At 34.7% G+C, this 17281-nt stretch overlaps 1 protein-coding gene across 19 annotated transcripts; it reads left to right on the top strand.

Moving 5' to 3' along the window:
• Positions 1–1676: 1676 nt before the first annotated feature.
• On the top strand, positions 1677–17074 carry LOC132621786 (uncharacterized). Of its 19 annotated transcripts, none has more exons than XM_060336199.1 (11): positions 1706–2044; positions 9099–9169; positions 11205–11401; positions 11499–11634; positions 12222–13086; positions 13425–13495; positions 13649–13850; positions 14263–14377; positions 15489–15590; positions 16156–16251; positions 16378–17074. In XM_060336199.1, exons 3-6 carry the CDS (start codon positions 11375–11377, stop codon positions 13441–13443), a joined length of 1047 nt encoding a protein of 348 aa, XP_060192182.1. In that variant the 5' UTR covers positions 1706–2044; positions 9099–9169; positions 11205–11374; the 3' UTR covers positions 13444–13495; positions 13649–13850; positions 14263–14377; positions 15489–15590; positions 16156–16251; positions 16378–17074. The 19 variants fall into 19 exon arrangements, 18 of the variants coding, with proteins under 18 accessions (XP_060192182.1, XP_060192177.1, XP_060192184.1 ...); XM_060336194.1 differs by having other exon boundaries at positions 16162–16251; XM_060336201.1 differs by having other exon boundaries at positions 15501–15590.
• The last annotated feature ends 207 nt before the right edge of the window (positions 17075–17281 follow it).

A 17281-nucleotide genomic window follows, 5' to 3' on the forward strand; every position in this document is an offset into this window, starting at 1 on the left:
TGTTAAAGCGAGAGATTTACTTGTAATTGTTATATTTATCATAATTAATGAAGATTAAAGATAATGATGAGACACGATTCAATCAAGTTAATTTTGAATGTTGATTGATGTATAAAAATAATTAAGCAATTTAAGCATGCATGGAGATGGTGATAAGATATGAATACGGTACCGTTGAATTCCAAGATTTCAACTTTGATCCTTAAATTAATAGCTTTATAAGCATTTTAATTCGTCGAAGCTACTGAACACAACAACTAAAATGATCCAAGTTGTGGTTAAGAAATATTAACATGGACGATGTCGTTGTAAAAGTCTTTCGTGGAATGCTTATCATCATGTATAGTAATCGAGAACAATAAAATATATAATAATTTCAACTCCCTCCGTCTCATTTTATGTGATGCATTTTTTCTGGACATAAAATTTAAAAAAGAAAGAAAAGGGAATTTTTAAAATTTGTACTCTAAAACAAGCCATACATATTTGTGTAGTTACAAATAATCTCATTAAATATAAAATAAAAAGTTTAAAATTAAATTGTTTGTAGATATAGAAATTATCGTTCTTTTTGCTATATGCCATAAAATTTATTGTTTGTAGCTTGTTGGCTGGAAATAAAATTTAAAGGCCAATAAGAATCGATTGTTCAATGGAAAAGAAGTATAGGACAATAAGAATACATTGGCTGAAAAGGTCAAAAGAGCATGATTTTTTGTTGGCCTCATTCACGCACAAATTTCGTGCGTGAAAGGCCAAACTTTTATTTTTGCAGTTTGGTCCTTTCACGCACTAAATTAGTGCGTGAAACCTACTTATGTTTTTTTTTGTATTAGTTTGGTTCAATTTTTTTTTTTATCCTACAAAAGTATCGGATTCCTATTACTCTATTACATTATGATACATTTGATATCTGTCTCTCAAAAGTAGTTCATAGAATGTCTGCATATTGCATCATTTACAACCACCAAAAGAACTACTAACAATCTAAAACCCTAGAAGGTGGTTGAGGAACTAGGAGCTCCTTAGTTTGTTATTATATTTGTTATTAACGGTAATATTCACAGCTGTTACCAAAAAAAATAAATCTAAAACCATTAATATGTTTCTTTCTTAGCACCTTTCTTAGCAAGAAGATATATTACTTTGTCCTACTTTCAATAGCTATATTTTATGACTGGATTTCCTAGCAATTGCATTAGTGACCTGTATTCACTGATGACAGAATTATGAGGAACATGCCCATATTTAATCGACTTGATTACCTTTATGGAAATTTCATCGGGCTATACTAGTTTTCTGCTACAACTTTTAGTCCTTGGATAATAACTAAAAGCCCAATAAAATTATAGTAAAATTTAAAATATTTTTTATGAATTCAATAATTCAGTCACCCCAAAATTTGAGATGTCATTTCATTTAAGGATATTATCGGGGAGAAAAGCAAATCAAACCACATGATGAGTGCATATTATATGTTCAAAAACTATTTAGTTACAATAATTTTCCTATGGTAGTTAATTTTTACATATCAATTTATGTATTATTATTAAACACATAATAATTATATAATTTTATTCAAAGCAGGGCAAATCTTATATTGTTATTCATTACAGAAATAATTTACTTCTAATAATTCAGGCGTAATTAGTGCTACAAGGCCCACCAAACGACCCCCCAAAAAATACTCCACATTTAAACATCGTTGGTTTTTAATTGAACAGTTTAAACTTTAAATAAATACTAACAGTCGATTAATTTTAAATAAACCTTCTTAGAACTGTGAATGACAACTACAGCAAAATAAATTACAAAATGGCCACACCAGTCACCACGTGTCAATGTCTTGAAATCGTCCGATGATATCTTGCCGGGAAAATCGTCCAGACTTTGCAATCGCCACTGATTTGGTTCTTTCTTAAACTTTTATGTAATGGGTTTACTAGTAATGGCGATTCATTGACTTGGAGAAGGCGAAGTCAAATGGGCAGCTGAAATTTAACATCAAGCGCCATGAAGAAGACTTCTTTCACATTGTTCTCAGGTAAGATTTTGCTTCTTCTTTTGTAATTTTTTTTCTGGTTAGTAGGAATAGTTGTAGGCTTGTAGCACCAAATAAGAACATAAGAATATAAGAATCAACCTTTGTAAAATCACTGACCTGCTACAATTTTTACCATAATTGTCTACAATGTTCTGAAGAAGAATTATGAAACGTGCCGATCTTTTTTTTCTTTTTCTTAGATAGACAAATCAAATTGTTCTTTGAGCCGAGCGTCTAGCGGAAACAACGTCTCTACCTTCCCAAAGGTAAGGTAAGGTAAGGTCTGCATACACACTACCCTCCAGACCAGTGGCGGAGCCACAGTGTTGATTAACATAGGCGAATCTAGTAGGGTTCGATCCCACAACCTTAAGGGATTAAACCCAGCACTTAACCAGTGCTCCGCTCGGTCTAGTTTGATCATGTGTTCCTTCAGTTAATATTAGATATATTTTAAGGATTATATACATAATATACCGAGTTTAGTCGGGTGATCATGGGTTCTCGTGACCCTTTCTTTTTTTATGACCTGAGACCTCCATTATGAAAGCCCCATGCTCAACCAACTGAGCCACCCTTGCGGGTGTTTTCGTGACCCATTTTTCATACATAGATTTGCCCCCGGTGTCGCTGGTTCGGCCGAACCCACAAGCTTTTGTTAAAACCTTATATTTACCTTAAGAAATTTATGTAATATGTATAAATTAGTAATTTAGAACCCAGTAACTTAAAAGGGATTGAATTCGGAACCCACAAACCTCAAATTCTAGCTCCGTCTCTGCTCCAGACCCCACTAACATATTGGGATTACACGGTGTTGCTATTTAAAAGGCCCTTCCTCCCCAAATATGATCAATCTGGAGAAGACATGGATTTCAATAGTTCGTTAATGAAACTCCCAAAATATATACACGTGCAATGCACGTGCCGTGAAACTAGTAAAAGAAAAAACCGAAACAGATATTTTCTGTTTTTTGATGAATGGTGTGACTCCATTTGCGAGCTATTCGTCGGGGAAAAAATCAAGAACACGCCAAATGAGTACTTATTGTTCCACACCTCTTCATAAAAGAAATCTAATCAATGGTTAAATGAAGGATCATTTCCTTATCAATGATGAACATATCTTAGAACTATTCCTAATAAATTAAACGACAACTTCAAAATTAATGCCTAGTAGCTCTCAGGGGTGGGGGGCAAGGAAGAAAACAAAATATTACTTTTGCTAGGGAAAAAAACCGTACCTTTGCTTTCTGGATGATCGATTGATTGATACGAATAATTTAATTTAATTAATTTAGAATTGATATATGGAGATAATTAAAGAAAAGACCACATGTAGAGCAGTGTCATCAAAAGCGAAAATCGCAAAAAAGCTCTAAGGTCTCTTGAGGCTTTAAGGGCAAAGCGCAAATAAAACGGGTGCTTTAATGAAAAAAAGCGCAAATGGAGAAAAAATACAAATATATATGTTTAGCCCAAGGCTAGTAATAATAAGCATAAATAATAAATATTTGTCGGACAAAGAAATTGTAAAAAAATTACGATAAAGTGAAATATCAATTGTTTAGTGTCTCCTTTTCAAGAGATGCTTATTTGGCAAGGAAAAATATGACTTAGAGCCTTGATGATGACACTGAAGTGCACATTAAGCGAGGCGAAGCGCTCAACATGTTTTGAGCCTCGCTTCAGGGCTTAAGCGCGCCTTTGATAACACTGATGTAAAGAGAGAGAGAGAGAGAGAGAGAGAAGAGTAATTTTGTGCGCTCCAGGCAAATGAATTACACAACGGTTTGTGAGGACCCACCATGTCATCATGCCACCTACGTGCCACTTGGTACATATATTTGCCATGTGGAATGGTTACATAAGAGGAAAACTAGATAATATGGGAAGATTCTAGAGACATATGGAGATTTCTCTTGGAAGACCCTAGAATTCCATGGATTTGCATGGAAGATCCTTGGAACACCCTAGTTGTATAGAGATTTCTAGAATAGAGACTTATGTTGTAAATTTTAAGGGACGTGTATAACGATTAATATTTACGCTATAGCCCCAAGGTGAGTAGTATAAATAGAGGGCATTCATTTGTAAAGATGATCAAGCAAAAATCACAAGTTCTCTCTAATACAAAAGGCTTCCTTTAGCAAATTTCTCTTGTCTTCCTTATTTACCATTCTCTTAGCGATCCTAAGAGTAGAAATCTAGACTGACTTGGCATAGCAAGATCGTGAGCAAGTTGTGCAAGATCGTGAGCAAATTGTCAAGTGCCGCATGTGCGCTTAGTTGAAGACTAATGACGTGACAGGTTGGATCATTTTATAGAAGTAGTGGCTTCTCTTTTGTTCTTTTTTTTTTTTTTAAATTTTTTTTATCCAACACCTATTTTTAAATTTCTTTTCTTTTGTTTTTTGTTTATTTTCTCTCTCTGAGAATTTACTAATTAGTATGCTAATTTGAGGTGTGGTTGTTTGTCCTTATCATACTGGTTTATTGATCTATTTTGTTCCATTCTTTGAGCTTTATCAAAAGTAGTGTATGATAGATCCACATTGATTATTCATATAAACTTGTACTTATTTACTCAGAAATTTTATTTTAATAATATTGAAAGAATTTACAAAATCGTGTATTACATGATTTGATTTACACGTGCAGAGAAATGTAAAAAAAAATTTACACGTACAACACATGTGCAGAGTAACGTGAGTTCTTCTTTCTTTATCCAACTCATGATTTAAAATTTGTATTTTTACCTTATAAATTAAAGTAAGTAAAGGTATTATATGTATATACATAACCTGGCATACATGTGCTACGCACATGCCAAAAGACTAGTAAAAAGAGAAAACCGAAATGGAATTTGTTTCACTACTACTTCTTCTTCTTCTTGAATGAAGGATCATTTAAGAACAAGATCTTTAGGCACCTTTGTGCTCTTTTCACATACTGTTGACTCTAACCGAAATGGAAGTTAAAGTTGAAGTTGTGTTTGGATATGCATTTCACTTGAAAAAAAGTTGAATTTTTGTGAGTGGAAAAAGATTTTTCACTTGACCAGTTTTTCAGTTTTTCAAACTTGAAAAACTCATTTTCAAAAACTCAGTCAAATGTATAACCAAACAATGTTTTGAAAAAGAAATTGAAGCAAGGAAAAATTTTCTCCGTCCAAACGGCTCCAAGTGTTGGCGATCTCTGTTTTCTTCTTCCTCTACCACAATCACCATTTGAGCCTAACACATGGTGACTATCAATTTTAAGTATCTCCATGATCTGGTAACGAAGTACAAATATAATCAAATAGAAGAGTCAGAAATCACAAGACTATTCAAGCATAAAATAGGGTGATTTACAAAATTGTAAGGCAAACTTAAAGAGGAAAAATTGAGAAAGAGGAATAGCAATAAAGGGAAATGGAGGTCTAACAACCCTGAAAAGAGGGGGAGAATATCTCCAATGCTAGAAGCCACAATGAAGTGCAGCATTGAGGAAACCGACTTTATATATCAATGTTGTCAGTGATGGTACACTGTTCAGTTTGTCTGTTTCCCTGCCTTATATAGTTTGTTTTGCATGAACCTTGTCATCAAAATCACTAGATGTCAACATTGCTTTTACAAATAAAACTGCGATGAAAATTTCCATACACAATTAGAACATTGAATACAGGAGTTAGAAAGATACACTAGCTTACTCCACACTACTCTTTTGAACACGACAAAACTAATAATATTGTTTTCTTCCTTCTTCTTTTCTTGAGTAAAAATTAATACCTAGTAGCTTTTCTTGAGTAAAAATTGAGCCGAGGGTCTCTCGGAAACAGCCGTCCTACCTTGGTAGGAGTAAGGTCTGCGTACATTCTACCCTCCCCAGACCCCACGTTGTGGGATTTCACTGGGTTGTTGTAGCTTTCCTGCAGCTGGTGCAGAGGAAGAAAAGGGAACCACGGCATGGTGTTCCTGCTATTTAAAGGCCCTTCTTCTCCAGATATGATCAATCTGGAAAAGACATGGACTTCAATAGGTCGTTAATGGATATATACATGAATGGACATACCCGTGCAATGCACGTGCCGTGAAGCTAGTAAAAGAAAATCCGACACTTTTTTTTTTCTTGATGAATGGTGTGACTCCATTATGCAAGCTCCTCGTCAAGAAAAAATGTAGAGCACTTATTGTTCGACACATCTTCATAAAGAAATCTAATCAATGGTTAAATGAAGAATCATTTCCTTATTAATGATGAACATATCTTAGAACTATTCCTAATAAATATAAGGACGACTTCAAAATTAATACCAAGTAGCTCTCCTGGGGGTGAGTGCAAAGGAAGAAAAGGGAGCTACAACATGGTGTTCCTGCTATTTAAAGGCCCTTCTTCCCTAGAAATGATCAATCTGGAGAAGACATGGATTTCAATAGTTCGTTAATGAAACTCCCAAAAATACATGACTCGGTATGCATGTGCAATGCACGTGCCATGAAACTAAAAGGAAAAACCGAAACAGAGTTTTTTTCTTTTTGATGAGTGTTGTGACTCCATTTGCAAGCTACTCGTCAGGGGAAAAATCTAAAGCATGACAAATGAGGACTTATTGTTCCACACCTCTTCATAAAAAAATCCAATCAATGGTTAAATGAAGGATAATTTCCTTATCAATGATGAACATATCTTAGAACTATTCCTAATAAATATAACGACAACATCAAAATTAATGCCTAGTAGCTCCCCGGGGGTGGGGGAAAGGGATAAAACAAAATATTACTTTTTGCCGGGGAAGAAAACGGTACCTTTGCTTTCTGGATGATCGCTTGATTGATACGAATAATTTAATTTAAATAATTTGGAATTGATATATGGAGATAATTACATAAAGAAAAGACCACTTGTAAAGAGCGAGAGAGAGAAAAGTAATTTTGTGCGCTCCAGGCAAATGAATTACACAACGGTTGGATTATTTTATAGAAGTAGTGGCCCCTTTTTTAATTCTTTTTTTTAATTTTTTTTATCCAAGACATCTTTTTAAATTTCTTTTCTTTGGCTTATTGTTTAGTTTTTTTTTCCTCTGAGAACTTACTAATTAGTGTGCTAATTGAGGTGTGGTTGTATGTCCTTTGTTATTCTTCCTTATCATACTGATCTATTGATCTATTTGTCCCATTCTTGTAGCATTTTCAAAAGTAGTATATGATGGATTCACATTGATAATTCATAGAAACTTGTACTTCATACTTTCATGTATAATTATTTACTCAGAAACTTTATTTTAATAATATTGAAAGAATTTTACAAAATCGTGTATTACATGATTTTATTTACACGTGCAACACATGTGCAGGGAAACGTGAGTTCTTGTTTCTTTATCCAACTCATGGTATAACTGTCTATTTTTACTTTATAAATCAAAATAAGTAAAAATATTATATGGATATAGCATACATGTGCTACACACGTGCCGAAAGACTTAATAAAAAGAGAAAACCGAAATTGAATTTGCTTCACTACTTGTTCTTCTTCTTAAATGAAGGATCATTCAAGAACAGATCTTTAGGCACTTTTGTTCATATTCGTTTGAATCTAAGTACAGATTTATTATCAGAAAGGCATTAAAGATGAAATACGACAACAAAATACTATCGATGTTTGGACAGGGATAAGTACATGATTAATGGTATAATAATGAAGGATCATTTCCTTATTAATGATGAACATATCTTAGAACTATTCCTTATAAATGTAACGTCGACTTCAAAATTAATGCGTACTAGCTCTCCTGGGGGTGAGTCCAAAGGAAGAAAAGGTAGCTACGACATGGAGTTCCTTGCTATTTAAAGCTAAGTTGCTCGGACTCGGGTGTGGGTATCCAATACAAGTAAGGATCCGAGTGTCGGATTCGGCAAAATCTAAATTTTAAGATTCGGGGGTGCGGATCAAGGGATGGACATAGGTGCGGGGATCGGCTAAGAAAATTCAAAATTATAAAAATAGAGCTATAAAGAACATGACCCCTTGAATTCTTGGTTTCTCTCTGTTTGGCCTGAAACATGAAGAAACAAATATGAGACAAAAGGACTATAATATTGAAGGTATGTCATTTCCCATGTCTTAAATCTGTTTTATCTTTCATTTGGAGAAATCAAAATCTCAAATTTCCCCTCACATTTGTCCATGGACCCCGGTTAAAGTATCAAAAGTTGGTTGACCGTATCCAAGATGTATCCTGCATCCGCACCTGTCCCGTGTCGAGATGGGTGCGGCATCAAAAGCGAAGAGTCCGCACAACTTAGATTTAAAGGCCCTTCTTCCCCAGATATGGAGAAGACATGGATTTCAATAGTTCGTTAATGGAACTCCCAAAATCCTCTTCAGCACCATCTTCAGAAATGCAAAGACCAATTAGAATGCATAGCTCCATGACAAGTAACAAAAACGTTCAGCAGGTTTAATACAATAAAGTCTAGCTTTCATGAGATTTTTTTTTTTGTACATATAGCTACCGTTTCATATAAGCTGAGATTTATCCGTTTGGCTTCCTTTGATATCTTGGATGAAGATGAAAGGGATCCAAGGTTTATGCATTTGCTAAAAGCAAACTTCTTCTGTTTCTGGAAGCGACAAAAGGAAGAAATTCTATGTTCAGGTGTTTTTTGGCTTCTCACACATGGTTACCGAGACCACTGATCTGTACCATTCATGAGTGATCTAATGATATTCTTGAGCTTTTGGGCCAGTTTAAGAACCGTCAGGGCCCTCACATTTGTTGATTTTGTTAGAAATATCTCCAATCATCAGATAAACAAACCTATGTCATATGTGGAAATTGCAATTATACATATGTTGCACTTGCTTCTGCCAGTCATGACATACTCATATGCAGGTCATGTCTGTAAAATCAATAATAGAATCATAAAAATCAGTGAATTAAATTGGAAGTGAAAGATCTTTTTTTTTTTTTTTCAATTTTTTTCAGAAATAGTGGGGTTTATGTACTTTGCTGCTGCTTCTTTCCTGTTGATTTTACCGTCATGCAGCCGCTTCATTTTATTTGTAGATATAAAGAGAAAACACGAGCTGCCCATTTCAGGGATCAGAGGGGCAATTAAGTCAAACGATCAAGTAAAGGTATGTTCTGGCTGTGACTTATTCCATTCACATTAGTTATTCTTTTTTCTTGACTTTCTATTAGTTGGAACTTGAAACATTTGATTTACTACTTGTTCTTATTAACTTTTCTTGATCTGCTGTCTCTAACTGGGGAGTGGGTACTTAATCTTAATTTTTAATGGGAATTAGTAAATTCAGATGGTTAGGGCACATACTACTGTTTTGTTTGGGAAAGCAATTGGGTTCTTCTTTCTTTATCCAACTCATTATTTACTGTCTGTACGTACCTTATAAATCAAAGTAAGTAAAAGTATAATATGTATATATGTAACTCGGCATACACGTGCAACGCACGTGCCGAAAGACTAGTAAAAAGGAAAACCGGAACAGAGGTTTTTTTTTGTATTTTGATGAATGGCGTGACTCCACTTGCGAGCTACTCGTCAGGGGAAAACTCTAGAGCACGACAAATGAACACTTATTGTTCCACACATCTTCATAAAAAAAATCTAATCAATGGATAAATGAAGGATCATTTCCTTATCAATGATGAACATATCTTAGAACTATTCCTAATAAATATAATGACAACTTCAAAATTAATGCCTAGTAGCTCTATGGGGGGTGGGGGCAAGGAAGAAAAAAAAATTACTTTTTGCCGGGGGAGAAAACGGTACCTTTGCTTTCTGGATGATCAGTTGATAGATATGAATAATTTAATTTAATTAATTTAGAATTGATATATGGAGATAATTCGATAAAGAAAAGACCCACACGTAAAGAGAGAGAGAAGAGTAATTTTGTGCACTCAAGGAAAATGAATTACACAGCGGGTGGATTATTTTATAGTAGTGGCCTCTTTTTTATTCTTTCTTTTTTAATCCAAGACCTCTTTTTAATTTTCTTTTCTTTGGCTTTTTGTTTAGTTTTTTTTTGTCTCTGGGAATTTACTAATGTAGTGTGCTAACTTGAGGTATGGTTTTTTTTTTTAATTTGAGATGGTAACAGTTAGTCTATATATCCACAGGTTTACTACATCCAAAAGTGTAGTCCCCCTCCAAAAGTGTTACAACTTACATTGCCCTGACTATTACATTATATCATAACCAATCTAAAGCTGTAAAAATATCTACCGTCTGATCTATCATTTCCTGTTTACACCAAAAGTAATATAATCCTAGGCTGTTTAACTTCAATCTCTGCATGCTGCTTTGCTTGTCATCAAAGTTGAGGTATGGTTGTTTGTCCTTATCATACCGATCTATTGATCTATTTTGTCCCATTCTTTGAACATTATCAAAAGTAGTATATGATAGATCCACATTGATCATTCATAGAAAATTGTACTTCATACTTTCATGCATAATTATTTAATCAGAAACTTCATTTTAATAATATTGAAAGAATTTTACAAATGTGTGTTACATGATATGATTTACACGTGCACCGCATGTGCAAAGAAACGTGAGTTCTTCTTTCTTTACCCACCTCAAAAGACTAGTAAAAAGAAAAACCGAAATGGAATTTGTTTCATTTCTTCTTCTTCTGCAGTATTAGTATTATTTCTCTCCGATTTTATTATTATTACTTGTTGTTTTCTCTGCTTCGGTTAGCATATTGTTTGTTGTTGCTCCTGTTTATTTTTAGCATGGCTTCTTCACTACTGTATTTTCTTTTTCATACTGATTTTGATATGCTTTACTTGTGCCGGGGTTCCATCAGAAACAACCTCTATACCTTCACAAGGTTGGGGTAAGGCTGCGCACACACCACCCTCCCCAAACCCCACTTGTGGAATTACACTTGGTATATTGTTGTTGTTCTTCGTCTTTTTTTTTTTTTTTTTTTTTCTCTTTTGATGAATGGTGCGCCTCCATCTGCAAGCTACTCCTCAGGTAAAAAATCTAGAGCACGCCAAATAAGCACTTATTGTTCCACACATCTTCATAAAGAAATTTAATCGATGGTTAAATGAAGGATCATTTCCTTATTAATGATGAACATATCTTGAACTATCCCTAATAAGTGTAACGACGACTTCAAATTAATGCAGGTCTCCTGGGGGTGGGTGCAAAGAAGAAAAGGGAGGTGTTAATGCTATTTAAAGGTCGTTCTTCCCCAGTTATGATCAATCTGGAGAAGAGTAGTTCGTTTATGGAACTACCAAAATCCTCATCAGCATCATCTTTAGAAAAGCAAAGATCAATTAGTGTGCATTGATCCATGCCAAGTAACAAAACAGTTCAGCATGTAATTAATACAATATAGTCTAGCTTTCATGAGAATTTACATGTAGCTACCTTTTCATAAGCTGAGATTTATCCCTTTGGTTTCCTTGCATATCTAGGATGAAGATGAAAGGGACCCAAGGTTAATGGATTTGCTAAAAGCAAACCTCTTCTGTTTCTGGAAGCGACAAAAAGAAGAAATTCTATGTTCAGGTGCTTTTTGGCACCTCGCACATGGTTACCTGCAGATTACTTGTATGAACCATTCATTAATGATCTAAGGAAATTCTTGAGCGTTGGGCCCTTTTAAGCCCCGCCACGGCCCTCACATATGTGATTTTGTTCTCCAATCATCACATAAAGATATGTCATATATGGAAATTTTGCAATTATACATATGTCGCACATTTTTACTTCCGCCAGCCATGACACACTCATATGCAGGTCATGTCTCTAAAACCAATTCTAGAATTATAAGTATCAGTAAATTAAATTGAAAGTGAAAGATCTTTTTCCTGCTCAAATTGCTCTATATATCAGCACTGTTAACATTGGAAGCATTCATGAAAAGGATTATGCTATATGGAATGCTACCGATAATGGGATATATACTAACAAGTCTGCTTGGGCAATAGTAAGACATCAGAGACAGCCTAACAATCTTCTTAACAAAATTTGGCATAATTCCATCCCTTTTAAAATTTCCTTCTTGAATTGGGGACTTATTCATAATAAGCTCCCTTTTAAAGATGCTATAGCTAAATTTGGGAAGCAGGGATTTAGCACTTGTATATGCTGTAATGTTGCTCAAAATGAATCTCCACAACATGTTTTTGTTGAAGGGAAAGCTGCACATCACTTGTGGAATACAATTGGAGCTCCTCTTGGTAAGAGACATCAGGATGTTCCAATCAGAGGACTGTTGGAATCGTGGTGGAATATGAAGGCATGCAATAAGGTTCAAAGTCTTGTTTTTCAGATTGCCCCTATCATGATCTTCTGGGAAATTTGGAAAACATGGACAGCCTGTAGATTTGGAGAACAAAAGAAATTCAGTCTACACAAGATGGAAACACAAGCCATGTGGAATATTAGAACTGCTATCAACATTGCCTATCCAAAGATCTACATTGAAGGAACCTGGTTGAACTACTGTGAGAAAATTGAAAAGCTGATTCCAGTACTTAAAGTTGTCTCGGTATGTTGGGCAAGACCACCAAATGAATGGATGAAACTAAACACTGATGGTAGCTTTTGTAGCGCCACAGATAGAGCTGGGATAGGTGGTATACTCAGAAATGATAAAGGGGATTTCATCATGGCTTTTTCATACTCTGTTGACTGTGAGACAAATAATCATGCAGAAGCTCTTGCTGCAGAATTTGGAATCAACTGGTGCATTCAACAAGGCTTGAATAATATTATTTTGGAACTTGACTCCCAGATCATTGCTAACATGCTAAAGGAGAAAGGCACAGACAACTTGAAACTGAAGTATATAATCAGTAGAATCACAGGACTGATCAATGGTAACGCAGTACAGACTGCTCATTGCTATCGAGAAGCTAATTCTGTAGCTGATTTTTTTGCAAAACTTGCTTCAACGAGTGGAAGGAGGACCTTGCATATTTCTCATATGGGATTACCAAGAGTAGCTAAGGGACTAATTCAACTTGATAAGCAGCAATTACCTACCTTTAGAAGAAGGTTTGAAAAATGTAACTTTGTAATTAGTTAAGTTTGTACTTTACCCTCAAGGGATGTATTTTGTTGTTGGCTAGTTCATCCCTCAGATTGTTTATCAATCTCTTTTGTAGACTTGAGGCAAGGCACCATGTCCCCCTCTTGTCATTTGTAATATATATTACTTAATATCACATGGTAGGGGTCAAGCCAAACCCCCCACATCATAGGCTCACAACCTAATGATGATGGCTTATTAAAAAAAAAAAAAAAAATCTTTAGATATAGTGGGGTTTATGTACTTTGCTGCTGTTTTTTCCTGTTGATTTTACCTTCATGCAGCCGCTTCATTTTATTTGTAGCTCTAAAGAGAAAACATGAGCTGCCCATTTCAAGGATCAGACGGGCAATGAAGTCAAAGGATCAAGTAAAGGTGTGTTCTTGGCTATGACTTATTCCATTCACATGATTTGCTATTTGTTGGAACTTGAAACATTTGATTTACTACTTGTTCTTATTAACTTTTCTTGATCTGCTGTCTCTAACTGGGGATTGGGTCCTTAAAAATGTTAACCTTTAATTATAGTGAGTAAGTTCAGATGGTTACCGCATATTCTACGGTTTTGATTGGGAAAGCAATTGAGATGTTCATTCTTGAGTTCACCCTTCGTGCATGGATGCAAGCTGATCAAGTACGAACTCTGAAGCTTTATGACTTTGCTAGGGCCGGAAGGAATGAAGAGCTTCTCGATTTCCTCTCTGACGTCGTTCCGCTCCCGACCTATGAGGTTGGTTTATATATTAGTATATCTTCCATTATGATTTCCAAAGATGAATTAATTGTTCTTAGTAAATAATTTCATTTGCTATTTCAAAGTTTTTGGGACCTTGAATACAAGCAAAATGACCTAAAAGTCTATGAGGTGATTAAACTCCGTAAAATTGTACTTGTACTTCCTGCAAAATACTTTAGTACGTTTTAGACAGACAAATTTTTTACTATGCGAGTTTTTGAAATATTTTGAATCCTAAAGTTTTATGGAGTAGTACTTTTACTGTAGTCTCTGAAACTGAGGGCAATGTTCAACTTCGCACTGATAATTTCATTTTGGACCTTGTATTTGAATCCCCTGATGAATTTTGGAACATGTAGTAGTCTTTCAGTTTCAAGTACTAAAATAGCACTATTTACACTACCAGTTTCAGGTGGAACAGGAGGCAAATGATAGCCAAGGAAATGAGTTTTACCCAGCTTATCAAATGGTTCAGCCTAATAACATTCCAATGAGTAATAGTGACTTTCAACACTACATGTGTATGCTACTTTGTAAACCTTCATTCCAAAGAACAGTAGTGTGTTGTTTATCTAGGCTAATTTGGTCATGTTGTTTATCCTAAAAAACTATGAAGTTCTTAAACTTCATAAAGTCCTTGTGCTTCCAGCCAAAGACTATATTTTAGGCATAATACATAGATAGACCTACCTTAACTTGAGAAAATGAACCAAAGGTACTCACTTGGCCTCCACTGGCAAGTAATCACCTCAACTTTAAGAATGCACATCTAGACACTTCAACTTCGTTTAAGTTGGCCCCGTAAACACCCCAACTTTGAAAATGCACATCTAGACAACTTAAATTTATGCCGTGTCTAGATGTGCATTTTCAAGGTTGGGAAGTTTACGGGGCCAACTTAAACCAAGTTGAGGTGTCTAGATGTGCATTCTCAAAGTTAGCGTGTTAACTTGCCAGTTGAGGTCAAGTTAAGGTGTCTATCTATGTGTTATGCCTAGATTTTGCATGATACTAATATCACTTAGCGGGATTACACTAGGTGTTTTATTGTTGTTGTTGTACTATTATCACTTAGCGAGTTAATTTTTTTTTTTCCTGTCTACCTGTTTTGAATCCTTAATATTTGGATTTTATTCTGTACTTTTTATGTAGTCACAGAATTTGTAAATTTATTTCGATAAAATTGAGAGTCAATGTTCAACTTCACACTGATAAATACATATTTGATCCTCATATTCCTGTGAGTGTTTTTATCTAGGCTAATTTGTTGGTGTTGTTTATCCTAAAAAAACTCCTAGGTGATTTGAACTTCATAAAGTCATACTTTTACTTCCTGTGAAATACTTCCTCTACATATTATATTTTTTATGGCAATATTACTACTCAGAGAGTTAACCAATCTTTTATTGTCTACCTATTTTGAATAGTAAAATATTGTAATTGAAATTTTTGTGGAGTAGTACCTTCTTTGTAGTCTCAAAATATGTAAATTTTATTTTGATCTAAATGAGGAGTCGATGTTCAACTTCTCACAGATAGTTACATATTTTGATCCTTGTATTTGAATACTGCCATGAATTTTGGAACGTTTGTTAATTATCTTACTGTTTAAACTTTAAAATACTAAAACAGCAATAGCTGCAGCACCAATTTCAGCTGGAAGAGAAGGCAAATGGTGGCCAAGAAAATGAATTTCACCCGGCTTATCAAATGGTTCAGCCTAATAACATTCCAGTGAGTTATAATTACTTTCAACACTACATGTGCAAACTACCTAACCTTCATCACAATTGACAGTAGCGTGCTGTTTATCTAGGCTAATTTGTTGGTGGTTGTTTATCCTAAACAAACTTTGAGGTGATTGAAACTTAATACATGTGCAAACTACCTAACCTTCATCACAATTGACAGTAGCGTGCTGTTTATCTAGGCTAATTTGTTGGTGGTTGTTTATCCTAAACAAACTTTGAGGTGATTGAAACTTAATAAATTTGTACTTGTACTTCCTGCAAAATACTTCCACTATATATTTTGTATGACATTATTACTGCTCTGAGAATCAAATCGATCTTTTCCTGTTTTTGCCTATTTTGAATCCTAAAATTATAATATAAATTTTATGGAGTTCTACCTTTTTTTGTACTCTTAAAATATAGAAATTTTATTTCGATCTAAATGAGGAGTCAATCTTCAACTTCACAGAGATATTTACATATTTTGATCCTTGTATTTGAATCCTGCCACGAATTTTGGAACGTTTATTAATTATCTTTCAGTTTAAAGTACTAAACAGCACTAGCTACAGGACCCATTTCAGGTGGAATGAGAGGCAAATGGCAGCCAAGGAAATGAAATTCACCCGGCTTATCAAATGGTTCAGCCTAATAACATTCCAGTGAGTGAAACTACCTTGTAAACCTTCATTACAAATAATAATAATAGCGAATTGTCAGGCTAATTTGGTAGATAAAAATATTCAACACTTCCTGATGCGACGTAATTTTTGATGTTGTTTATGTAGGCTTCTTTCATCAGCATCCAAGGAATTCCAGCGCCACTCATGCTACCAGCTGCGATTAATTCAGCTCCTGAAGCCGAGTTTACCAGTGATGGATTTGCATTGGACGACAAGGAGGGACTTTAAAGTGCGAGTTAACTAATTTCTGTTTCATCAGTTACCATTTTCCTTTATGGGTGTTTAGCCTTTTCAATAGTTTAGACCTTTAATTGACCGAATAAAGGAAGAGCGTTTGAGGACTTACTGCTGAAAGAATACAGTGTTTGTGTTAAGTGGTGTAAGCATCACTTTTGTTCAATGTTTAAATAAGAGCCCGTTTGGATTGACTTATAAGTTGCTTATAAGTTACTTATAAGCTGTTTTTAATTTTTTTGAGTGTTTGGCTGACCAGCTTAAAGTCATTTTGTGCTTAAAATAAGCACAAAAAAATAATTGGACCCATTTGACTTAGCTTGTCTAAAGCAGCTTATAAGCTGAAAACAGCTTATAAGCCAAAAAAAATAAGTTAGACTACCCCAACTTATTTTTTTTAGCTTATAAGCTGCAAACAGCTTATAGGCATAAGCCCATCCAAACAGGCTCTAAATAAGCACTTTAACGGAGAGCTGAATTAAGTATTTTTGTTGTTCTTGTTGAAACATACATGCATATTCCTTGCTTCTGGATACATTGACCCAAAGCTCGAGTATGATTCATGTGCCGTTTTTCTTCTCTACCATAGCAAATCAATTGTTTTTTTTAATCGATCACAATTCTTTGCCTATCTAATTTAACTATATTCTTTACCTGTGTATTATTTGGGTGATTTAGAAAGCTGTGATCAGACTTGCAGAGTGGTGGCAAGAAGATAAAAGTCCAATCTGCAGGTTCAAATCGTTTCAGAAAAATAAATAAGCAATTTCACAAA

The sequence above is a fragment of the Lycium barbarum genome, chromosome 12 (genome assembly GCF_019175385.1).
Source record: "Lycium barbarum isolate Lr01 chromosome 12, ASM1917538v2, whole genome shotgun sequence".
Classification (NCBI taxonomy): Eukaryota; Viridiplantae; Streptophyta; class Magnoliopsida; order Solanales; family Solanaceae; genus Lycium; species Lycium barbarum.

Excerpts from the sequence above, each read along its gene's own strand:
- LOC132621786 (XM_060336193.1), top strand. The coding sequence starts at position 11,375 with ATGCCAAGTAACAAAACAGTTCAGCAT. Across the intron at positions 11,402-11,498 it reads GTAACAAAACAGTTCAGCAT|GATGAAGATGAAAGGGACCC; the intron begins GTAATTAATACA and ends TTGCATATCTAG. Across the intron at positions 11,635-12,221 it reads TGGTTACCTGCAGATTACTT|GGAAAGCTGCACATCACTTG; the intron begins GTATGAACCATT and ends TTTTTGTTGAAG.